We start from the raw sequence: 25744 nt of genomic DNA, 5'->3' as shown, positions 1-25744 counted from the left end.
CATATTAGAATTCTTACAGTAACTACATTTTTCTCTCTCTTATTCTTTTTCCCTTTCTATTGATAAAGTTTTAGTACTTGGTATATATTATTAATTTTTTTATCATTCCTCTACTAAGATATTTTTTATTGTTTTTAGCTTGTTCCTTTTAAATATAATATTGCAGTGAACTTCTTGAATGTCAGACTCATACTGACCAGATGCTCCTTTAAAAATAGTATTTGGAGAGATAATAAAGTGGATCTGGATAGTTGTAATTCACTCATGATAGATACAGCTGCAGCTTTAGGTTCCTCACTAAAATGGGCTGGATGGGTAGGAGTTGAATTTTCTTTGCTAAATTCTTTCCCTTTCCAAACTGGCCTATTATATTTAAAAATAAAAACCTGCCTACTACATTAAAATATTTTTCTCAGCATAGCACCCATATTTTTAAACAAAGTCTGTTCATATAGTATACTCCTTGAAGTTTACCTAATCCCTAGTGTTAGAAAATAGACTGTTCTATATAGTCCACAAAAACTATAGGCCAAGGAGGTAAGTTTCAAACAGTACAGGAAGGGATTTACCCACCCATATAAGTTTGCTATAATCTATCATATCAGTGATCTGGGAGACTCTACGATGTATGAATTTCATATTCTACTTACTAATAGAGAAGCAATGTGGCTAATTTTATGATGACATTAGTTTTTAGGAGTCCTCAATTTCAGGTATGTTATATTTAGTAATATATGTTAGAATTGGAACTACTGTCTCCAAACAAAAAAACAGAAAATAAAGAACATTGCATATAACAAAGTATTTCTTCTAGAGTAAAAGGTCAAAGAACAGAAGAAATTGTTTCATAAATGCTATGGAAAAGCACACAATGAATACAAAATCCATAAAATTATACCATTCTGAGGTGAAAGTAGAATGAAAGACAGAGATTGAAATGCCAGGTGCCTGTGAGTCATGCCTGTCTGTAATCCTAGCTACTCAGGAGGCCAAGATTTAGGATCAGAGTTCAAGGCTAGCCCGGGTGAGACTCTTACCTGCAGTTATCTTCTACAAGCCAGAAGTATGTCTCAGTTGGTAGAGTAACTACCCTTGAGTAAAAGAGCTCAGGGACAGTGGCCAGGACCTGAGTTCAAGCCCCAATACAGGCACAAGAAAGAGCGAGGGAGGGACAGAGGGAGGGATAGAGGGAGGGAGGGGAAAGAAGGAAAGCTAAAGAACTAGAGTAATTAAATAGCAGTGTTAGAAAACAAATATAGGTTTAGGTGTATTACTCAAGTGGTAGAGCCCCTACCATACTATATAGCCTCCTATCCCCCACCTCCACAAAACAAAACAAAGTAGAAAAAATAGAGACTAAATGTGAATGAAAATGAAATTTTGATAGTTCACAATGAATGAATAGAAGAACAGAAGCAAGCAATAAGCAACATAATAGGTTTAGAGGACAGTGATGTTAAACATAGAATTGTAGATGTTCCACTTAAATAGTCAAATAGAAATCAAAATATAATAGAAGAAAAAATTGTAATGAAAAACTGTATCTTCAAGATAGCCTTATTTCAATAAAAACAGGTTCAGAATGATCAGTGGTGAATAATAATCATGATAAAAACAATTGGTAAAAATCTAGAGGTAACAAGGCAGATAGAGGTAAAAATCAACCTGGCCATATAGTTTTCTTTTTGAAGTTTGAAATAGGAGTGAGGGTGTGGCTCGTGGTCCAGTGCTTGCCTATCAAGTTGCGGGCCTCTTAAGTTCAAAACATAGTAGGAAAAAAGAAGGAATGAAGGAAGAAGAAAAAGATGGAAAAAAGGAAGGAAGTTCTGATAATATATTTTGTTAAGAACTTAAGATAGTCTCAGATAAGAGAATTTACAAAATGATCAGCCATAAGAATCTTGTTGAAAGATAATATTGCCTGAAGATGAAATCTGTTATATCGGAAAGTGAATTGTTGTAGTTCAGTGACTATTGTGATACAGAGTACTAAGAGACGCTATGAAATTCTAGTTTAGACAAAAAGGTAGTATAACCAGAAGGAATTTCTGTGAGTCAGATTTCTCTTTAAATATAATGGCAAGAAACACTCAATAAATTATTAGATCATGGAATCAAGGAGTATTAAGCAAATAATTAGAGCCTTTCACATACTTGGTCAAAAGTGGTAGTGAAAATCAGTGATGTAAACAGTACGTCTAATTAAAGAACTTAAAATCTGTTAATTTTAGTAAGCAAACAAGTGTAAGCTTTAAATCCATTTAAAAGGGTATCTGATAATATTAAATACCTATGGAAGCTTTTAAGGCTCCACAAATTAAGGTTACAAACCATATCACAATACAAAAAAAGAATATCAGAAAACAAAACAAAACAACAGGAGGCATAAAGTGCAGTTTACTCATTTAGGAAATCTCCAAGTTAGTGCTACTGTCATATAGTTTAAAAACAATGTAAAGATGCATACAATTCTGTTTGAACAATGAAAACAGTTTTTCTTCTTACATTTTTCAGATTATTGAATGTTCTAGAAGTAATAGCTCCCTTCAAGCACTTTAACAAGCTTAGAGAATTTGTTCAAATGAAGCTTCCTCCAGGCTTTCCTGTAAAATTAGGTAAGAGAAAAATTTAGATGTAATTTTATAGATTTTTAGTTGTTTATTAAAATGAGTATTTCAAAGGAAAATACATTTTCTTGTTGCTTACATTTTTATGTTTTTCTCTATCCAAATGCATTGATACTTATATTTTGTTATGTATATTAAGTGACTGGTCATTTATAGCCAGAAATATTTCAAGCTTTGGACAAGAGGCAAGTTACAAACTATGTACAGCAAAGGACTGTGTTAAACAGATGAGAATTTCAAACTGTTTCTGAATTCTAATTTAATTTTTAGTTTCAAATCTAATCAGACTATACAATACAGTAAATTTTTTTGCAACAATACAGTAAATTTTTATGCATTAGAGGTATTTTGATAAAGTAGGGAAAAAACCTGTAGTACTTTTTTTTTTTTTTGCCAATCCCGGGTCTTGAACTCTGCCTGGGCACTGTCCCTGAGCTTCTTTTGCTCAAGGCTAGCACTCTACCACTTGAGCCACAGCGCCACTTCCAGCTTTTTCTGTGTATGTGGTATTGAGGAATTGAACCCAGGGCTTCAAGCACTCTTGCCACTAGGCCATATTCCCAGCCCTTTTACAGGCATTTCTTTAATTAAAAGGTGCATTCTTAAGCAGGGGATAATCTTTTGCGTTCATACTTAAGTTATTGGAAATTTGTATTGCTATTTCTCTATGGTTCCTTTATTCTACATTTAAATTGGTCCTGTAAAACTTCATTCCTGGGTTGACTTTTTTTTTTTTTTTTTTTTGCCAGTTCTGGGCCATAAACTCAGGGCCTGAGCACTGTCCCTGGCTTCTTTTTGCTCAAAGCTAGCACTCTGCCACTTGGCCGTTTTCTATATATGTGGTGCTGGGGAAATCGAACCCAGGGCTTCATGTATACAAGGCAAGCACTCTTGCCACGAGGCCATATTCCCAGTCCCCCTGGGTTGATTTTTAATCTTTCACTATTTCTGTTTCTCCTGGATAAAACTACAACTAAGAAAATTATTAAAGTTTCAAAAATTTTAACATTTTAAAATCACCCAGGGCTTTACATGCTGATTATAAATGATATTCTATTTGTTCTCTAATTCTGATCAAGGGAAATGCTGCCCCCCCCCGGGGGGGGCCCTTTCCCTCAGTACAAGGTCTATATGGTTTTAGATTGAGCTCACATTTGAGATCCTCTTTTCTCAGCCACTTTAGAGCTGATCTTACAGGTGTTTGCCACCACCCTGAACTTCAAAGGGCTAAATTTGAATTATTTTGAGTAAATCTCTATGCTTACACCTTTAAGAAGATGAATTTTACCTCCATCGTTACAAAAGGAAATTGTCAGAAATAAGATTTTCTTTCTTACTTCAAACTCCTTATACAAACTTTCTGCCCCAAATCATAGTTTTTGTTTTTATCCTTCCTATTTCACTAGACATGATACTGCTCTTCTTAGTTTGAATAACCTTTTCCTGTGGACTATGTTGTTGGGTGTGTGTGTATGTGTGTGTGTGTGTAGTTGTGCATGCACACTGGGGGTTGATTGGCTCTATCACTGGAGCCATGTTTCAGTTCTTCTTCCAGCTATTTAAAAATGTTTTTTTTTTTCCTGTCAATCATACCACATTTCTTTTTTACTCCCAATCTCCATTTTCTTCTGCCATCTTTTTTCTTAGTTGCTAGACTTGCTCAGGTCTTTTTATCTTTTAATATTCAGTCAACCAATTATAAAATTCTGAGTCCACTTTACCCACTCTCTTTTTATTCCTTGCTATTCATAGCTAAGTTGTTTTAAAGTCTAATTTTATCTCCATTCCTCTTCCTGTTTAAAGTTATATTATAAATGGGGTTAGGAAAAGGGACTTAAAAGCAAAGTATTTCTAGCTCACTTGAACTGAACTGATAAAATGATTACACTAGTAAATAATAATTATATCTTAAAACAAATACTCAGTTTGACCACTAGAGATTCTTTTTGTTGTTACTGTTGGTGGTTGTGTTGTGGGGCTTAAATACAGGGCTTGGGCACTGTCCCTGAGCTCTTTTATTCAAGGCTAGAGTTCTATCACTTTGAGCCACTGTGCCGCTTCCGGTTTTTTAGTGGTTTATTGGAGATAAGTGTCTCACAGACTCTTCCCAGGCTGGCTTTGAACCATGACCCTCTGATCTCAGCCTCTTGAGTAGCTAGGATTACAGGTGTGAGCCACCAGTGTCCAGTCCACTCAAGATTCTTTACAGAGAGATGCACTAAAGAGCACTATAAATCAGTGAAAGTGAAATTCAAATAATAAATATCTTAGGAAATACAGAAGAAAAAAATAATTAAAAATGAACAGCTGGCCAGCAGCTGTTTATCCTCTCCCCATTTTCCCCTGCCATCTGTACCACAAGTTGTATAGTTCATTTTTAATACAGTGTCTAGTGAGTACCACTGCTGCATTTGTTTACCCTTTGTTCCTCCATTTCCGTGACCCCCCCCCCCCACCTTCCCAAAGACAAAAACAAATGAACACAGTATCGACATACCCTATGACCCACCCATACCACTCCTAGGCATCTATCCAGAAGAGTAGGATCCAGGATACTACAAGGACACCTGTACATCCATGTTTATCACTGCACAATTCACAATAGCCAAGATATGTAAACAACCCAGATGTCCCACTACAGATGAATGGATCCAAAAAATGTGGTACCTGTACACAATGGAATTCTACACAGCGATTAGAAATGATGAAATAATGGCATTTGCAGGGAAATGGACAGATCTTGAATAGATAATGTTGAGTGAGACAAACCTAGAACACAGAGAACAAAGGAGAATGGTCTCCCTGATATGTGGATGTTAGGGGGAAAAAGAAAAAAACAAAACTAAAAAGCAGAGATCATGTCTGTAAAATAACAAACATCTTTTCAAATGGTACTTCTACATTTTTTTGTTGGTTACTTTACATCATGACTCTAAAGCCAGATGCTAAACAAACATAATGTCTAGGATAGTCCTAGCAGGGGACCACAATAGCTCAACAGCTATATGTACATATGATTATATAAGATGAGGCTAAGCAGAATGAACTCCCAAGATATGGAAACAAGAGGATTTTATTGTTGTTATCTTTAATGTGCTATGTGAATTTCCTATGGCTTATCCTCTGTTGTTACTGTATATGATTCTGGTACACTGGATATTGTATTTATTTATCTGAACTAGGAAAGGGAACATCAGAAAGGTGAGACAAAGAATAAAGGGCAGGGCTGGGGATATAGCCTAGTGGCAAGAGTGCCTGCCTCGGATACACGAGGCCCTAGGTTCGATTCCCCAGCACCACATATACAGAAAACGGCCAGAAGCGGCGCTGTGGCTCAAGTGGCAGAGTGCTAGCCTTGAGCAAAAAGAAGCCAGGGACAGTGCTCAGGCCCTGAGTCCAAGGCCCAGGACTGGCAAAAAAAAAAAAAAAAAAAAAAAAGAATAAAGGGCAATGCAATAGTGATACTCATAAGACAATACGTTGGAAAGGAACTGTATAACTTGGCTGGGAGGGAGGGAAAGTGAGAGAAAAATGAGGGAGGGTGTAACAAGTGTAACAAGAAATGTACTCACTACCTAACTGTAACTGTAACCCCTCTATCACCTTGATAATAAAAGTAAATTAAAAAAAAGAACAAAGATGATTAAAAGAAAGCAAAAACAGCAACAAAGAAAAAATAATGCTTGCATTCATTTCCTGAACTTCATTTTGATAAATATTATTTGGATGATCAGAAGAAGAAATAAAACCTTCCTTCATGACAAATTCCATGGTTTTATAACTAGAAAAATTGTTAAGATCCTACAAAGTAGAAGTATGAGGTTAAGTTTGGTTGGGTTATAGGATACAAGTTAAAAAAAAAAAAGTTTTTTTTTTTGTTTTTTTTTCTGGTCCTGCCTGGGCCTTTAACTCAGGGCCTGTGCAATGTCCCTTAGATTCTTTTTTTTTTGGAAATAGTCTCATAGACTTTTCCTGTCCAGACTAGCTTTGAACCATGGTCCTCAGATTGAGTAGCTCCCGAGTAGCTAGGATTATAGGAGTGAGCCACCAGTAAGTAGCTTGTTTTGGTTTTTAATGGAAATCAAAGAAAGTAGAATAACTGCATTGGTGTACAAGGGCTTTCATAATAAACCCTCACATACTCAGTGGCTTCAGCAATAGAAATTGTTGTTTCACAGTTCTAGAGGCTACAAATCTAAGTTCATGCTGTCAGAATTTATTCCTTCTGAAGGCAACAATGGGATTTCTAATTTGTGTATATTCTGTAGCTTCTGATAGCTTTCATTGATCCCTAGAAGCGTTATTCCAGTGTTATGCCTTTATCTTCACATGGTATTCTATCTCCTGATTTTTTTCTTTTTTATAAGGGTTAGCAGCCACTGAAGACATTGAAGTTAATGGTCTCTGTGAAGATCCTTACCTCCAAACAGGATCTTTGTTTCAAAGCCAACCTGGGGAAGGGGAAATTCCATGAAACTCTTAACTTCCAATTAACCAATCAATCCTCTAGAAGCTGGAAGTGAAGCTGAGTCCCAAGTGGTAGAGCACCAGCCCTGAGCAGAAAAACAAACGAACTAACCTTTTATTCTGTGAAAGCAGACCAGAAAGAAGACCAGGTAGCTACAGAGTGGAATATAAAATACCAGAAGCTACAGAGTGGAAGAAAATATTTTGAAAACTTAGATGCAAGTCTAATATTTCATATAGGTAATTAACCAGTCAACTAAAAAAGAATAAGGACATATTTCATCAAAGAGCATATGTAGACGTGGAACTTGTGGAAAATGTTCAACATTATCGCCCTGTAGGGATATGCAAACTATGATGAGATAACACTGGGTGCCTAGTGGAATAGTAAGGTTTATGAAAATGCCAGATGTTGGTGAGTGAGGATAGAAAGCAAGCGAATCGCTTATTTCTGATGGCAGTGTAAAACAAACAGCTGTCAGTTTCTCAAAAACTGAACATGCAGCTGCTATACATAGACCAAGCAAGTCACACTCCTGTTTTTCTCAGGAAAGTAAAGATTAACACAAAAACCTATATACATAATTTGTTTCATAGCATCTTTATTCATAATAATAAAAAAGTACAATTTTCAATAGGTAGATGAACTGTACAAAAAATTGATAGCTTGGAATATCATTCAGAAAAATAAAAGAATAAATTACCAGTACATGAAACAATAGAATTGAATTGCCAGAGATGGTGAGTAAACAAACCAACAACCATTGGGACACATTTTTTATATATATGGAAATGTCATGTCATAATGGACTGCTCCTTCCCCTGCTTATTAAACTAATGAATGCTAAGAAGAAAAAGTGAAAAAGTATCCATCCCTAAATAATTAACACTGTTATGGTTTTATAGAAAGTGCTTAATGCTGGGCACCAGTGGTGCATGCTTGTAATCCTCACTACTCAGGGTACTGTGATCTTTGGATCATGGTTTGAAACGAGCCTGGGCAGGGAAGTCTGTGAGTCTTCAGTTAATCATCAAAAAGCTGAAGTGGAGCTGTAGCTCAAGTGCAGCTAGCTGTGAGCTAAAAAGGTCATGGTGGTATTAGTACTAGCTGGGAGATTAAAAGCTCAGGGGCAGTGCCTAGGCCCTGAATTCAAGCCCCAGGGACTGGCACTCAAAACAACAACAAAATAGGCTTAATTAAGCCAGCCAGGTGTCGTGTCATATATCTGTGATCCCAGTTATCATGAGACTGAGGCAGGGAAGGTCATGAGGTCAAGCCTAGCCTGGGCTCCATGGTCTCAAACCTCCTCCCCACACCAAAAAAGGCTTGTAGTGAGAAAGCTATAGAAGTATTCATGATTGCTAGGGATTGAGGAAAGGGAGGGTAGAACATGAAGACAACATGGAGAATCTAACATGACTTCATAATAGTTCATGCCTGTGGTGACCTTTGAATATTGTATTGTCATTATCCTGGGTTTTGGAGAAATTGGCAAAAGGATGATTGGTATTTCCTTTGATGTCTTTGATAAGGTGTACCTCTTGGTTTCCTTTTTCTTCTCTAGCTGCTTCTTGTACATGATATATCTCTTCTCATTCTTGTCATCCTAATCATATTTATCTGCTACAACTGAGGTTCGCTACTAGTCTGTTCACAGTCTCTGGTCGACTTCATCTCATTCAGAGTCAAAGCCTTCTCCTTAGCCTAACAAACCTTACCTGACCGGGCATCCTTGTCCCCCAACATATACCACTGTTACCTTCATTTTCTTGGTTGCAGCTCTACTGTTCCCAGAAGAAAGCACTTTACTTTTAGAGCTTTGGTAGATACTTCTTGTTCCTTCTATGTGGAATTGTCATTTTCCAGGCAACTACATTGTTTGTTCTTAAATCAGTTTGTTTTCCCTAAAAGGTTACTTCATTCATTCCTTTGACTACCCTATTGAACAACTCTTAGCCCCAACACTGGAACTTCATGTTCTCCTCACCATGTTTTATTTTCTCCAGATAATTAACGCTACTACTTTTTACCTACTTGTTTCCTATTTCTTCCAGTCAGACTATGAGCTCCATAAATGCGTTAATTTTGTTTCTTGTTTACTGATGTATGTGTCTATTGCCTGAACCATTGTGTTAGTACATTTCCTTCCTTCCTTCCTTCCTTCCTTCCTTCCTTCCTTCCTTCCTTCCTTCCTTCCTTCCTTCCTTCCTTCCTTCCTTCCTTCCTTCCTTCCTCCCTCCCTCCCTCCCTCCCTCCCTCCCTCCCTCCCTCCCCCTCCCTCCCTCCCTCCCTCCCTTTTTTTTTGGCCAGTCCTGGGTTTTGAACTCAAAGCCTGGCCACTGTACTGTCCATGAGCTTCTCTCGGTCAAGGCTAGTAGGATAGTACTTGAGCCACAGCTTTTTCTGTGGTACTGAGGAATCAAACCCAGGGCTTCAGATACACACTAGGCAAGCACTCTACCACTAAGCCACAGTTGGAGCACCTGACAGTACATTTTTCTGAAAGGTAGTAAATACTGTGACTTTTTTGTCATTTGGACCTATGAATACCCTTTTTTTTTTTTTTTTTTTTTTGGCCAGTCCTGGGGCTTGGACTCAGGGCCTGAGCACTGTCCCTGGCTTCCTTTTGCTCAAGGCTAGCACTCTACCACTTGAGCCACAGCGCCACTTCTGGCCGTTTTCTATATATGTGGTGCTGGGGAATCGAACCCAGGGCTTCATATATATGAGGCAAGCACTCTTGCCACTAGGCCATATCCCCAGCCCATGAATACCCTTTTTTGAGAATGAAAACAGCTATAAACTATCGTAAGTAAATGACTGAGCATATTCTTACAGTTCTCCAGAAGATATTTTTCTGAATTACATGTAATTTTCACTTGAAGAAAAAATCCTTGTGTTCTCCCAACAATTTAGCAATTAAAAATCCTTTCCTATTTATCTATCATACCTTGGGAAAACAGGCCAGTTATTGGGCATTAGTTGATCACCCCTATATGAGATTCTACCTTCACACAGAAAGCACAGATGATCCCCCCCCAAAGTAATTAAGAACACCATAGTTCTTAGGGTAATTTTTATGTTTCAGTCTTTTTTTTTTTCCTTTGTGTTTTTAACATGAGAATATTACTTTCTCTCTGCCAAAAAGATAGTGGGCCTCTAGTAGTAAATTTATTGTATGTCTTTTATACTAGCCAGACACTTGAAGTAGCTTACATAGACTTAATTCAGAGTTTTAAGGGAGTTTTAGAGATTATTGCTGAAATCTCTGAGATTCTTAAGTAGAATAGCTTTTGAGAATAAGGAATGTGGCTTTATAATTTGTTCTATTTCCAGATTTGTGCTATGTCAGATTTATTATTTCAGTCCAGAATGTGTTTCATTTAGAAGACTGTTATAGGGTGTGGTATTAAGGTATTTCTCCAGTTCTTTTTTTTTTTTTGCCAGTCCTGGGGCTTTGACTCAGGGCCTGAGCACTGTTCCTGGCTTCTTTTTGCTCTAGGTTAGCACTCTACCATTTGAGCCAGAGCGACACTTTCGGCTTTTTGTTTGTTTAGTTCTGAGAAATAGAACCTAGGGCTTCATGCATGCAAGGCAAGCACTCTACTGCTAAGCCACATCCCCAGCCCCTCTCCAGTTCTTTTTATTCAACATATTATTATTATTATTATTATTATTATTATTATTTTGGCCAGTCCTGGGGCTTGGACTCAGGGCCTGAGCACTGTCCCTGGCTTCTTTTTGCTCAAGGCTAGCACTCTGCCACTTGAGCCACAGCGCCACTTCTGGCCATTTTCTGTATATGTGGTGCTGGGGAATCAAACCCAGGGCCTCCTGTATATGAGGCAGGCACTCTTGCCACTAGGCCATATCCCCAGCCCCTTTATTCAACATTTTAAAGTAGTAGATTGAGTATTTTTTCTTCTTCTATTGTTTTCTTTTTGTTGTTACTGGAGTTTGAATACAAAGAATTGTGCTTCCTAGGCTATTTCTCTACCAATTGAGCCACACTGTAACCACTTTAAGTTGTTTTAAAATTTTAATTAATTAAAAATTTTAATGTTATTAGAAAGGGTACAAGGGTACAGAGGGCGTTACAGTTGCTGGGCGGTTCAGCCTGTAATCCTAGCTATTGAGGAGGCTGAGGTCTGAGGATTGCAGTTCAAAGCCACTACTGGCAAGAGAGTCCATGAGATTCTTCTCCTCAGTTAACTACCAGAAAACTGAAAGTTTAATACATATAGAAAAGAAGATGGGTTACAGTTTCATAAGGAAGGCAACAAGGATATTTCTTTTTGGACAATGTCACATCTTCCTTTGCTGTCTCCTACTTTTTCTTCCTGTCCCCACCACAAATTATACAGTTCATTTTCAACATATTGTCTAGTGAGTACCACTGCTGCATTTGTTTTCCCTTTATCCCTCCATTTATTTCCATGATCCCCATTGGCTTCCAAAAACAGATAAATGAACAAACATGATAAAAAGAAAAGCAAAACAACAACAAAGGAAATAGTCTTGTTTTCAAGAAGGAACAGAAAAATCATAATGTATTTCACTTGGGTTAGTAAACTAGTGAAAAAATTAACTCAAAAGAGTGAGAATAATAAATATACCATATTGAAAAGCAGATAACAGGATGTTTAAAAGTATAGAAGTGGTGTCTTGCTCAAAGAAAAAGGACTGGTGGAATCTGGCATTATATTCTTTTTGTTGTTGTTTAATTTTCATTTCTTATCCATCTTTTACCTCCTCCCTCATATTTCCCCCCATCTTTCCCCTAAGCATTATATTCTTACAATAGAAAAGAAATGTGATTATGTACCTCTCAATTCCTTCATGTCTAACCTTTCTCATTCATCAAGATCCAAATCCTTCCCTTCCCCAAAACATACATGCTCAGTGTTATACATATATTTGGATTTGTTTGGTCCTTTAGTGATGTGATTTTTACATTTTAAATTATATGGACATTTAGCAGCACTTTATGGTCAATATGTGCATTCACATTTAATTTTAGTGTCATTCATTGTTCTTTCTCTAGATATACCTGTATTTCCCACAATCACAGCCACTGTGACTTTTCAGGAGTTTCGATATGATGAATTTGATGGCTCTATCTTTACCATACCTGATGACTACAAGGAAGACCCCAGCCGTTTTCCTGACCTTTAACTGACATGGAAAATGATGCTATTCAACAAAGAACAAGGAAATGGAGACTCCCAGAAGTGAATCCAAGTAGAAGCAACAAATGCTCTCAGTAAAGGGAATTACACGTTGAATTGACACATCAGTAATAGGATATAATGAAATGGGCCTCTAATAAGAATTTCAGCAAGTTTTCTGATGTGCCATTTTCAGTCTTTTTAAAAGTAGTATACTTAATATAAGTGTGATAGTTTGACCTTAATGACTCTAAGACCTTCGTATGTAAAGCAGCTATCAGTGCTGTGATTTGTTTTTAAAGATTTTTACATTTCTTGTTGAAATATATATGCATATAAATATATCTATATATCTATATATCTAAAACACTCCTGGACCATTATTGTAAATTAAATGTCTTAAAAGAGATATGAAGCCCTTTTAAACTCGTCATCTTATATTCAAGGTGACAGAAATATTCCTTCCCTTTGTTTTCACAAAATGTAAACTCTGTAACATTATGTATAGTTCAGTAATTTGAATGTTTGTTCAATATAATGAACTAGAAGGAATGCAATTTTCTGTAGATGAAATGAACCAAATGGTAACCATTAAATAATTGCATTTATATGTTGCAATACATTTCAGAGGGAGCGTTCACGCTGCAGGGAATAAGGTACCTCTTTTAGCACCTTAGTGCAGTTCATTGTGGTGCTATTTGTTTTTACCTGAATTCTTTCTTCAATGGAAAATGTTATTAATCTTCCTTTCATAGAACCTCTATTTTTTGTTTTCTAAATTAGTTTCAAAGTCCTTGTTATGTTCATGATAAGGTGTGGTTAGCATGCTTAAGATCCTCTTCCAAGTCTCAGCACTTTAAACAAATTCCAAATTTTTAAACTTGCTTCCTAAAAAGTGCATCTAAGTCTGGTGAGTATGTTTTTAGTGGAATATGGATGCATTGATACCAGTTTTAAAAAAGGCCAACCCACATATTTTAGACAACCTTACATATTTAATGCTTTCAATATGATGTTAAAAAAAATTTTATATGCTAACAGTATATTTGTTACAAGTTATAAAGTTCAGAAGTGTATACAAGATTGACAGTTCCTATTTTTTTTAAGTCATAGGAAAATATTTGTTAATTTTGTTTCCAATGTGTCAAAATCATACACTCACTTTTACACTTACAAACTTTCATATTTATTGCAAGATGGTTTGAAGGTCCAAGAATGAAAATAAATTAGGGAGGACAATTTATAACAGTTATACAGTATCGTGTTGTATTAAGGAACTCAGCTAAATGTTTTTAATTTGTCCTAATGAATGTGTCAAGAATGAATTTTTTAGTGACTAGTTTAACTTTTTTTTCCAGGATTTTAGATAATTTGAAATGACTTTAGACACCTTTATTGGAGAGATGATTTATTTAAATTCCAAAGCACCATAAGAAAACTTTTATAATCTTTAAGATGTATCTTCCATACTGGTAACATGTGTCAACATTTTATTAAATATATTTTATAGTGAAGAAAAATAACTAGTTAAAAATTCAAAGACCTATCACTACCCTATGTGCATCTGTTGAATTTTGAGAAAAGAATGGCAAGACAGAGAGATGTTTTTGATTAGGAGGTGATTTTTAGAATTTAGGGAGTGGAGGGAAATCAGCTGCTCACAGGACTACATTGGACGTCCGCCAATGGTTATATGAAGTTTGAGACTCTGAAAGACATTGACCACTACTGTTGTTTAGCCTCTCGTTTTGTAGGAATGTGGTATACTTTCAGGAATATACTTCTCACTTATTAGTAAGTACAGACAACTTAGGGGGAGACCCCATGGTAAATTGCAGCTTGGGAGTTACCAGTTCCGTAACAGCTGTGAATATTTTGCTGGGGTACACTGGAGATAGGAAGACTACTGAACACTTTTGCACTGGGATTTTGTTCTTAAGACTTAATCTTTTTTTCTTTATAAAATAGTAGAATCAGACTGTCCATTCCAAATGTCTTTTCTCTGATCACAAACAAAAACTAAATGTCAGTATCTCATGATGGTGACGAAAGGAGTTAATGCAAATAAGCAAATAAACTTTTCACAATATTAGATTTTTGAAAATGTGCCTTTTAATCCCAGTTAATGAAGTTATAGGTTGGTTTAAATAAATAGATCACAACACTGTATTTTGATTATCTCACATGAAACTCAAGATTCAAAAAAAAGTAAATTCATAAAACTCTGTCTTCCACTTGTGAATTGTACATAAAAGAGTCATTTTCCTCCTCCTCTCCCCTCTCCTCTTCCCCCCCCCCCACCTTCTTCCTTGTGCAGGTCCTGGGGCTTGAACTCAGGGCCTGGGTGCTGTCCCTGAGTTTCTTTGTGATCAAGGTTAGCACTCTACTACTTGAGCCACAGCACCACTTCCGGTTTTTGAGTGATTAATTGGAGATAAGAATCTCATGCAGGCTTTCCTGCCTGGGCTGGCTTTGAACACAGGGCTAGGCACTGTATCTGTAGCTCTCTAAACCTTGAGCCACAGCTAAAGGTTATTTGGAGATAAGGTTAAGTCTCGTGGACTTCTCTGCCTGGGCTGGCTGTGAACTGTGATCCCTAGAGGATTCTCCTCCTGAGGAGCTAGTAAGATTACAGGTGTGAGCCACCATATCCAGCTTGTAGACATTCATATACAGAAAAACCTTAATTTTTATAAAAGTAAAATATAGAGCAGATGCCCTGAGGTAGTAAACATATGATGGTCTGGGAACTGACACATCTGTCACCAGGAGCTGAAAAACTAGTTTCCTTTGCTGATCAAAACTGGTATGCTGGGGCTGGGGATATAGCCTAGTGGCAAGAGTGCCTGCCTCGGATACACGAGGCCCTAGGTTCGATTCCCCAGCACCACATATACAGAAAACGGCCAGAAGCGGCGCTGTGGCTCAAGTGGCAGAGTGCTAGCCTTGAGCGGGAAGAAGCCAGGGACAGTGCTCAGGCCCTGAGTCCAAGGCCCAGGACTGGCCAAAAAAAAAAAAAAAAAAAAAAAAAAAAAAAACTGGTATGCTAAGCTTCACACTAAAGATAGGTTTTCAGGCTAGGCATGGTTGTATATGCTTGTAATTCTAGCCACTCCAAACCAAGGAAGGATTGAAAATGGAAGGCTAGTTTAGGCAATACAGTAAAACCCTATCTTATTCTGGAAAAGGAGTAGGGAAGTTACTGGTAAAGTACTTCCATGTATGAGACCCTGGTCTCAATCCCCAATCTCCCACCCCTCTTCCCTAATAAAAGGGGTTTCATAAATATTCAATACTTTGAGTCATATCTTGGGAGATAGTGTTGAGTACTGTTTGGTTTTCACTAAGTCTGCAGCAGATAAACATCCTGTTTCATTTTGCAGGCCATGAAAAAGCTGGACTAAATACTATCATTAAATAAGATCGTCCATTCTGTTCATTTATGTTTCTTTTATTTGCAAGGCAGTTTGCTAGAGAAAAATGAGAAGTCCTACTTGTAGTATGCCAGCATTTAAATCTGAGTGAAAGAATCACTGCTGGATTTGAAAACTTTTAAGTGGCAGCGAAACTTGGCTTCAGAGAGAATTGGACAGGAAATACATGTATTGCAAAACTAAACTTGGCCAAAGTCCTGACTTGTTCCTACACTATGAAGTTCTAGAAACTTTTACAAAGTACATACTAGCAATCTGGAAAATTATCTTTAGTTGCCATCTAAAATGTTCATGTTTCATATTAGAAATCATTGACCTTCTAAAGACTTCTGTTGTAGCCCTTCAAATAGCAATTCTAGCTATGTTACCTACAGTACACAGAATTACAATTTCACTTGGCAAATATCTGAAAGTACTGATGCAAAATTCCTAAGGTGTTAAGAAATTCATCTTTGTTTTACAAGTGAAAAGCAATTTAGCAAAACTGTCTAAAGGAGATATACTGTGCAACAAAACCCAAAATAGTCCACTTATTACCTATAGTTTGCATACTGCTGTTGGTCAGTGAGGGCCAACAATTTGGGAGTTTTGAAATAATATAGGTTGTCCAGTTTGGAAGTGAGCATGAACGTGAAATTTTGTAACTCATCTTTCATCTACTGCTTTTGGGGATGAGGTAATAGCTAAGCCTGCAATTATTTGCTCCATCTTCCCTTTGAGGGAAGACCTCAATTTTAACATGCAGCTCCAACTTTAAAGTCAAGATTTGATTCAGGCGTGTGCTTAGGTTCATGAAGAATCTTGACTTCTGTAGGCCCCCCTGGCCACTAAGGTCAGAAGCAACAAGATGTGACCAGGGTGTCAGTACATTTTTCTGGGTTCCAGTTTGTGGTTCAGTCTCCTTCCTAACTCCTATGGCCTTTGATCTCCAGCATCATGTACAAAAGACTAAAATCCTTTGACCAACTCATACCACTGTTAAAGGTCAGATTGTTAAAAATAAATGAACACATCACACATGACAACTTTCTCCAGAGGTTTTGCTTTTCTGATTACAGGTAGGGGTACCCTTAACTTTGTGAAAATTTTAGAAATACTGTGCAATTGATGCATCTTCCAAAACTTAGCATTTAACAGATTTTTTTCAACTTAGTGAATGAAAAAGGCTATTTTTACATTTTATTACAAGTACATTTAGTATATCTTCAGAAAGTATCAGAAAAATTAAGATTATGCTATTCCATAAGTTAATATTTGGAATGTTCCATTTGGCATCTGAGACCATCTCATGCACAAATATTTGAGCTAATGTGTTTAAAATAGGCTTCATAGTAATTTTTAGTGGCCATATACTACAAAAATTAATAGTTTTGAAAAGGATATGAATGCTAGACATCTTATTGGTAACTTAAAATATGAGATCCTTCCTCTGCACATCATCTCAGATTACTATCTTCTATACATTAAAAATATTCTTAACAGTTTTTCCATTGGCCTTCGATTGTGCCAAATGTTGAAATCTACCTATTAGTGGATATAAAATGGGAACAAAAGGTAAAAATTATGTACGTCCATCCATTTAACTTAGAAAACTGCTAATTTTCTTTTATTTATTTTTTTCTCAATAAAAGTGATGTACAGAGGGGTTACAGTGTCATACATAAGGCAATGGGTATATTTCTTGTACAATTTTGTTTCCTCCTCCCTCATTTTCCCCCTCCCCTTTTCCCTCTACCCCCATGAGTTGTTCAGTTGGTTTACACCAAATTGCTTCTCAAGTATTGCTTTTGGAGTCGTTTGTCTTTTTATCCTGTCTATATTTTGATAATCCCTTTCACTTCCCTAGTTCTAATACCAGTATATACAGTATCCAGGGTACTCAGATGAGATACAGTGATAGAAAACTAATATTCTTAGAAATAGATTGTTAATACACAGTATTAGTAGCAATTCCATTTTTCCAATGCTCAATTCAATTTTAAAAGATAAATGTTATCACCGGGTGCTGGTGGCTCACGTCTGTAATCATAGCTATTAAGGAGGCTGAGGTCTGAGGATCACAGTTCAAAGCCAGCATGGGCTGCAAAGTCCCCAGGAGACTTTTAGCTCCAATTAACCACTCAACTAGAAGTGGTGCTGTGGCTTAAGTGGTAAAGTGCTAGCTTTGAGCACCAAGAGGCTCAGGGACAGTGCCTAGGCCCTGAGTTTAAACCCAACCAACCATCAACTCCAAAACAGATGTTACCAATCTTGGCCTGGTACCAGGAACTCAACACCTGTAATCCTAGTTACTCAGGAGGTTAGTCAAAGTCAGCAGGTGTAGAAAAGTCTTGAGACTCCATCTCAAATTAACCAGCAAAATGCTGGATTGGAGGCATGTTCAAATGGTAGAGTGCTGCCAGGACAAAGAAAGCAGACAGACCTAGAGTAAGAGGCCCAGAGTACAAGCCATGGTACATACAGCATGGATGTTGGACGCTTTGCTTGGTGCTAGACATACAAGTGATACTGGTAATTAAATGGTATGACACACAAAGCCAGCCCTCTCAACTTTAACATGTAAAGTCAAACTCATTATTACTGTCCTGGTGGTGGTACTTTTTCTATGACCGTACCTTCTCCTGCCTGCCATCAGGCACCTACTGAAAAGAGAAAATATAAATGGCATGAACAGGCTTCTCAACAGTATGCATACAATTCATATTCAAGTTTTTGTTTTGGTATTGCTCCCTAAATTACCTAGTTTTTATAAAGCCCTTAAGAGACAGGATGATGGGTGATTAACAATCAATACATGATATAACTAGTCAAATTGGGATGGGGGCAGGAATGATGGAAAGGGGTGATGTCACATTGACCAAGGTGCATTGTACATATAAATTGACACATCGAAGTGAAACACCTTCACAACTGTTCAGATAAAAGCCCTAACCAAATAGCAACTACTATCTATTGACCCAGAGACACTAAAGAACATTTCTTCTTCTCCCAACCAAGTACTTCCTGCCAATCACTTTTGTTTTACAGATAAACAGGTCTTACCAGCTCTACTAAATAAAGCTCAAGCTCAAAAGCAGTCACAAATCTTTCAAAAAAGGCTACTCTTACTACTGCAAACCTTAAATAAGGACATCTAACAAAACCATTTTTAAACTTTACTACCAAATACAGAACAAAATTGTATATTTGTTCACTTGGTTTTCATCTGTTAAAAGCTGTGTCTAAGTGCACAGTACTCATATGCAGACAATGTTCACTAATAAAAACCCCTAAATTACATTGTATCACCTGAAGTCAGTGACACTATTGAGAATCCAAAATACTTAAAATCACCTTTATAAAAAGGCATATTAAATGTTTCAATTCAGAGATTGTCAGTATTGTCAATATTTTGTTTCTGACTTAAACTGGCATGCTTTTCAAGTACCCATGGCTTATGTCTAGAATTCTAGCTACTTGGGAGGCTGAGGTCTGAGGATTGTGGTTTGAAGCCAGCATGAGCAGTTAAGTTTGTGAGACTGTTAGCTCCAATTAACCACCAAAAATCCAAAAGTAGAGCTGTGGCTCAAGTGGTAGAGCACTAGCTAGCCTTCAGCAAAAAAAGCTCAGGGGAGTACCCAGACCCAGTTCAAACCCCAGTATCAGCATAAAGAAAAAAAAGGCCATGTGACTTGGTTTAACTTTATTTACTAAAAGTTCCTGTAATTTAAACAAATATTTGCATTCAACTTAAAAAAATGTAATGATTATTCACACCTTACACTTACTAAAGGACAAAATTCTTGATAAAATCTTCAAAGTCACTACAAACTGTAAAAACACTGTTCTACATGCCACTTAATTTTAGAACAATCTAAACTCAAAGCTGGGAAAAGGCCACAGTTCCATGTCTTGATTTCCCTTAATATCAGCCACCCAATATTCCTCATTTCATAAATGAATATTTACACCATTTAGTATTATACAATAGATACATATCATTAACAACTTTTATACTAGCTCAGAAAAGGCAAATATTTATATTTCATTGAAAATATAAATTTACTAAGTATATGTAGGATCATTTAAAGTTCGTGTTATCCAACCCCGATTCCCACACAAAAATATGAGAAATAAAGATTAAGATTGTAGTTATTTTGGTGTCAGGACAATTATCACTAAGCTGATGCTTTTCACCTTGTGGTATTAAGAATGTAGATAGAAAGAACTTGTAAAATGAATGAGGTAAATGTCATACATTCAACAGTGGAAATAAATACAAATGCAGTTTTACAGGAACATGAACATAAGTTTAAGGGTTTTATTATCAAAGTCATGTAAAACAATTTCAGAAACTGTACATCAACATGGCACAGACTGTAGCCTACTTTTGTTTTAACTGCACAAAAGTCAAGCTTGAAATCCTGTAACTAAGAAAACAGTTGCCTAACTACGCATATAACATGGAATCACTGTGCATAAGATTACTATGCAGTAAGAGAAACACAAATTGGTTTTATACAACTCGAGATCAAATAAAAGTACATCATCAAGTAATTTGTCTTAATATTTAAAAAGCATGTGAAGGTCAATTTAAAATGCACTATCATTTCCACCCCCACCCCCCAACAGTGAGTTTAAAACAAACCAAAGTGGAAAATTGAAATCAGGACAAGAAAAAAAATTTAAAACAGACTCAGGATAAGTGGATAGCTTTCATGGGATGCAGGTATGAAATAAATTACTGCAGGAAACAAAGTCCTAAATACCTATGGAAAAGTATACAATTCTACTTCAAAATATTTTGCTATTACTTACTGAGAAGTTTTATCTGAAATCTTGTTTCTTTAATTAGAGCCTAATTAGCCATAAAAAAGGTTAGTGCATATATAACCTTTCTAAGTTAAACAAAGCCACAAAATTTAGCCATAAGGCTTGAAGGATTATCTACTTCAAATTCGTTTCCAGATGTAACTCTAAGAAATGTTAATTTGTCATGTCAACAAGACCATAAGTAGATCCATCATGTTGGAGGATTTTTAATGACATTTAGGATATTCTTGCCACAGTAACATGCAATCAGTGCATTCCCTACATGGCTCTATTACAGCAATGACTCAAATTCTAGAATTACTATAAGTGAACTTACTTAATAAAAGGGATTATACAACATAAACAATCCATGCCTGCTGTAGATGCATGCAGCTTTTCATTTTCATTATGAAGCAGCACCAGAATAGTAAAACTGCTTGGTTTACTCAGATTTTACCATAACAAAAGTTGGTTACCATTTTCTAAAAGCTTTTTGATGTAAATAAGTATCAGTATCAGCTTTATAACCATTCGTAATTTTGAGCTGTATACATCTAAGTTTGAGATGAACAATTACAGCATTAAAAATCACACAAAGGAATGACACTGATGCATGGGTACAGCTGGATTCCTACAGAGGCAATATTCAGTCACTCATATCCATGTCTTCCTCATGATGATCATCCCCATTCACTTTGGATTCTCTTAGTGAATCACCAGTTCCTTTTTCAACAGAACATTCCTTGGTTTTAGGGGACCCAGAGTCTGCTGATTTCTTCTCCTCTTTCTTCTCTTTTTCACTGTCATAGCCCTGTTCTTCTTCATCATAATCCCGTGTAACCTGCTTTGCCAAGGAGAATAATACAAATAAGCTTCTTCAAAGAAAAACTATTTCCAAACTACCAACATTATACCAAATAAGAAACAAACTAGTTTGTATACATACTTTTACATCTTTATCACTCTCTGATTTTTTTTCCCGATCCTTTTCCTTATCTTTACTTTTCTTCTTTTTGCTTGTTGATCGTTCCCTTTCATCTCTGCTTCTTTCTTTGTCTTTATCTTTCTTCTTCTCCTTTTTATGTCTAGAATCAATGTTAAGAATGCACTTAAAAATGCTTCAAAGAAACCTTAAACAAGCTTCATCCTGAAGTGCAGCCAAAGGTTTTTTAAGTTCCTAAGATTACTCAGGAGTTCAGAAGATGGCAATAATCCAATTAATTTCAAACTCTGGACAATAAAGACACAAGCCACGCACATTCAACACAGGCTTCGAGAAGACAGCAACCTTGTTCTAAGGGTAAAATGCTTAATCTACACATGTACTTCTTTTTTTTTTTTTTTTTTTGCCAGTCCTGGGGCTTGGACTCAGGGCCTGAGCACTGGTTTTTTGCTCAAAGCTAGCACTCTGCCACTTGAGCCACAGCGCCACTTCTGGCCATTTTCTGTATATGTGGTGCTGGGGAATCGAACCCAGGGCCTCGGGTACTTTTTACAGTTATACTTCTTTTTTTTTTTTTTTTTTTTTGGCCAGTCCTGGGCCTTGGACTCAGGGCCTGAGCACTGTCCCTGGCTTCTTCCCGCTCAAGGCTAGCACTCTGCCACTTGAGCCACAGCGCCGCTTCTGGCCGTTTTCTGTATATGTGGTGCTGGGGAATCGAACCTAGGGCCTCGGGTATACCGAGGCAGGCACTCTTGCCACTAGGCCATATCCTCAGCCCCTACACATGTACTTCTTCTTGTTAAGAAAAATATAAAGAATATTTTTAATTAATTTAATTAATTTAATTTTAATAAATTTTTATAATTTTAATTACCAAAAAGGAAAACTATATAATAGGACAGATTAAAGCACTTACGAATTTTAAAAATTATGATAGATCTAAATGCTTAACATCCTTACCTCCTAGGGGACGGTGAGCGTGACAATTTTCTTTTAGGAGACCTAGGTTTTTTAGGAGATCTTGTCCCACTTCGGCTTCTTCTTCTTCGTCTCTCTCTAAAATCAGAAATGTGCAAACTAGGCTTTAAAATATAGTATGATCTCATTAGCTCTACTAGAACTACTAATAACCTGATTTTTAGGAATGTAACGCCTGTAATACTGTTTTGAGCTCACTATCTCTCTGGGCTTGTTTTTTTGTTTTGAAATTTAATTTTATTGTCAAAGTGATGTACAGAGGGGTTACAGTTACATACATAAGGTAGTGAGTATATTTCTTGTCATACTTGCTAACCACTCTGGGCTTGTGTTTTTGGATTAAGAGGCTAGCTAACTTTTCAAATCATGATCCTCCCAAGAAGTTGTGCTCAGGTATGTGCCACCATTCCCAGCCATGAAATTATATTAAAAAAGAAATCATATAAAAGTATGTATAACCAGCATCTGAAGAAAAAAAAAAAAGCACAAAAAATGTTTCCTCTGGGGTTGGCAATACTATTTCAATTTTCACTATGATAGTTTAAAGATAGAACTGTTAGCCTAAGGAATGGAATAAATCACAACTTTTACTGCTTTCTGTTCATCTATGAACTACTGTATGAGAAACACAAAATTCTTGTATATTAGTATGCAAAGTTAATGTATATGGCCCAAATAGTCCAGTATGCTGTAGCTATTAAATCTTAGCTACTCAAGTCTAGTTTTAAACACTAAAGTATTGTAAGTTCAGGAACACATTTTCATGCCCACAGGTTACTCATTTCATAAAGTAAAACAGAAAAGCCATCTTACCTGCTTGCACTTCTAGAACGTCTGGCGGTGCTGTAACTTTTTGGTGGTGTTTTGGAACGTTTCTTTTCTTTGTCTTCCTTCTTTTTATCTCTAATAAATGAGCATAATTTATAATGCATAAGGAATGGTTCTTTATAGAATGCTGTAAATAGAAACTTAAAAGTATAATCAGATCTAACTGATCTCATTCTGATATCATTCTGATAGATATTTCAGAAATAATGTCCTTGGCTACAATGTAGTTTACTTGCTAAGAAAATAATTAGGATGTTGTCCAGTGTCTTGTTGCAAACTTCAGGGGATTAATAACTGATTCTAGATTCTTGAACATCTCCTTCCACTCCTGCCTCCTGCCTATTTCTCTTTCTCCTTCCCTCTCCTTTCTTTTTTTATGCTGGTCCTGGGACTTGAACTCATGGCGTGGGTGGTGTCCCTGAGCTCTTTTTAATTTTTTTTGCCAGTCCTGGGGTTTGGAGTCAGGGGAATGTCCTTGGCTTCCTTTTTGCTCAAGGCTAGCACTCTATCACTTGAGCCACAGCACCACTTCCAGCTTTTTTTCTGTTTGTGTGGTATTAAGGCATCAAACCCAGGGCTTCATGCATGCAGTGTGAACACTCTATAGCTAAGCAATATTCCCAGCTCAAGGCTAGCACTCTACCACTTGAACCACATCTCCACTTCCAGATTTTTGGTGGTTAATTGGAGATAACAGTGTCATGAACTTTCCTGCCGGGGTTGGCTTCAGAACTGGTCTCAGTCTCCTGAATAGCTGGGCACATGGCTTATGCCTTTCTCTTCATTATCAATCTCCCTACACCTAACTACTAACAGATAAAAATCCATACTATACTATAACAAATCATTCACTAGTATTCTTTTATAGAATATATGAAAGCCCAAGATGAATTGGTAACCCTATCTCAACTCAAAAATGATTAAAAAAATAGATTCTTATACATTTGTTTTTATTTAAATATCCTATCAGTTACCCCAACACCACTTTTGCAAGAATCTGCACAGTGGGTAGATAATGTCTATTTCTGTTGTAAACATACACTTAAATTTCTGTGCACATCTTTTAAGTTTTAGATATTCTAATTCATCCCTCTCCTCCGATCATCTGGCTACAGAATATTCTTCCTCCTCATGTTAATTTGTGTAATATCTCAAGTAACAATCTCTTACTGTGATTGCCTCTTAATCACTATGAGTTTCATCACACCCTCATACTACATCTATTAGAAATCTTTCCAGGCACAGTCACACATATGGTCTTTAATTACTGCTAAGTGATACTGTAGCTATTTTTGCTACTTGTACAACTCACACTGAACTTTATACATTATTCTCTACCTGAAATTGAAACAATGTGTCCACTGAGTCTACTCAAATCTGTCAGAATGCAGTCAAGTTTATTATACCTGTCCCAACAACAGCAAATGGAAACCACTATTTTAAGGAAAGTTCTTTGCATGTAATTATACTATTGCTTTCAGAAATAGTAAACAAAGTCCTTGAGGAAAAGAATCCCTAATTATTTTCCTGAACAAGGATTTCATTAAACAATCCAGTTTGAATGAATGGGTTAACAGATAATTTCCTCACCTACTAAAAAAAAGTCCCATGATTACAGGCTAAATACAATTCAGTAAGGTTATCGTATTTCCATCTGTTGAGGTAAATGCTTACTAACAATAAATCTTTGGGGGGACAATAGTAAAAATGTGTGCTTTTCAAATGACAAAGCTCGTACACCACTACAGAGTGATAACCAATAATCTGGTATATTATCAAGGCTAGGCATAATTAACTTTAAAAGTGGCTATGTCTATCTGAAAATAGTAGTTGAACAACATATGTGTAAGTAGAAATAAAACATAAAAATTAAGAGGGGCTGGGGATATGGTTTAGCAGTAGAGTGCTTGCATTGCATACACGAAGCCCTGGGTTCGATTCCTCAGCACCACATAAACAGAAAAAGCCAGAAGTGGTACTGTGGCTCAAGTAGTAGAGTGTTAGCCTTGAGCAAAAAGAAGCCAGGTGCTCAGGCCCTGAGTCCAAGCCCCAGAACCGGCAAAAAGAAATAATTACCTACCTAGGTCTTGAGGTTTATAGGGGACAAAAACCAAATGTCAGCCTAGTCAATTCTTAAATAGTTTTGAACCATGTCAACTTCATCTCCTCATGTTTTAGGTCTTTTATAATTTAGTAGCACATTATCTGAGGGTGAAAGAAACTCCATTCTGTGTTCTCACCCAGTGCCATACCTGGTTTTTGATGTGCTCCTTGACCTTCTACCTCTTTCTCTGGAATGAGATCTTCTCCGTCTTGGACTTTTGGATCGTCGTCTACTCCTTGATTTAGAATGCGATCGCCTCCTGGACCTGCTTCTTGATCGCCTAATAATATAGAAGGAAGCAATACAATATGTACATAAATGTAAGAACACTGATTTGTGGATATTTCACTTCACATCAGACAGACTAACAATCAATATAAAGAGATAATTCCCTTTTCTCCAG

General features: G+C 36.6%; 2 protein-coding genes across 15 annotated transcripts in view; one reads left to right on the top strand and one right to left on the bottom strand.

The window, feature by feature from the left end:
* Ankrd13c (ankyrin repeat domain 13C) overlaps positions 1-14355 on the top strand; it is a 62443-nt gene extending 48088 nt beyond the window's left edge. The window contains exons 12-13 of the mRNA XM_048351563.1: positions 2515-2615; positions 12140-14355. Of these exons, the coding sequence (XP_048207520.1) occupies positions 2515-2615; positions 12140-12270 (232 nt within the window). The 3' untranslated portion in view covers positions 12271-14355. The remainder of the gene's footprint in view (positions 1-2514; positions 2616-12139) is intronic.
* A 5628-nt stretch (positions 14356-19983) lies between these two features.
* Srsf11 (serine and arginine rich splicing factor 11) overlaps positions 19984-25744 on the bottom strand; it is a 30280-nt gene continuing 24519 nt past the window's right edge. For 9 of the 14 annotated variants that reach the window (XM_048351566.1, XM_048351565.1, XM_048351564.1 and 6 more), the window contains 5 exons: positions 25490-25621; positions 23223-23312; positions 22392-22508; positions 21435-21573; positions 19984-21332 (listed from right to left, as the gene is read on the bottom strand). In XM_048351566.1, coding sequence (XP_048207523.1) covers positions 21135-21332; positions 21435-21573; positions 22392-22508; positions 23223-23312; positions 25490-25621 — 676 coding nt within the window. In that variant the 3' untranslated portion in view covers positions 19984-21134. The remainder of the gene's footprint in view (positions 21333-21434; positions 21574-22391; positions 22509-23222; positions 23313-25489; positions 25622-25744) is intronic. The other 5 variants (XM_048351567.1, XM_048351570.1, XM_048351568.1 and 2 more) reach the window with 3 other exon arrangements.

Source organism: Perognathus longimembris, chromosome 7 (genome assembly GCF_023159225.1).
Source record: "Perognathus longimembris pacificus isolate PPM17 chromosome 7, ASM2315922v1, whole genome shotgun sequence".
Lineage (NCBI taxonomy): Eukaryota > Metazoa > Chordata > Mammalia > Rodentia > Heteromyidae > Perognathus > Perognathus longimembris.
The sequence above is the reverse complement of the archived record's forward strand: the minus strand, read 5'-3'. Positions and strand labels throughout refer to the sequence as shown.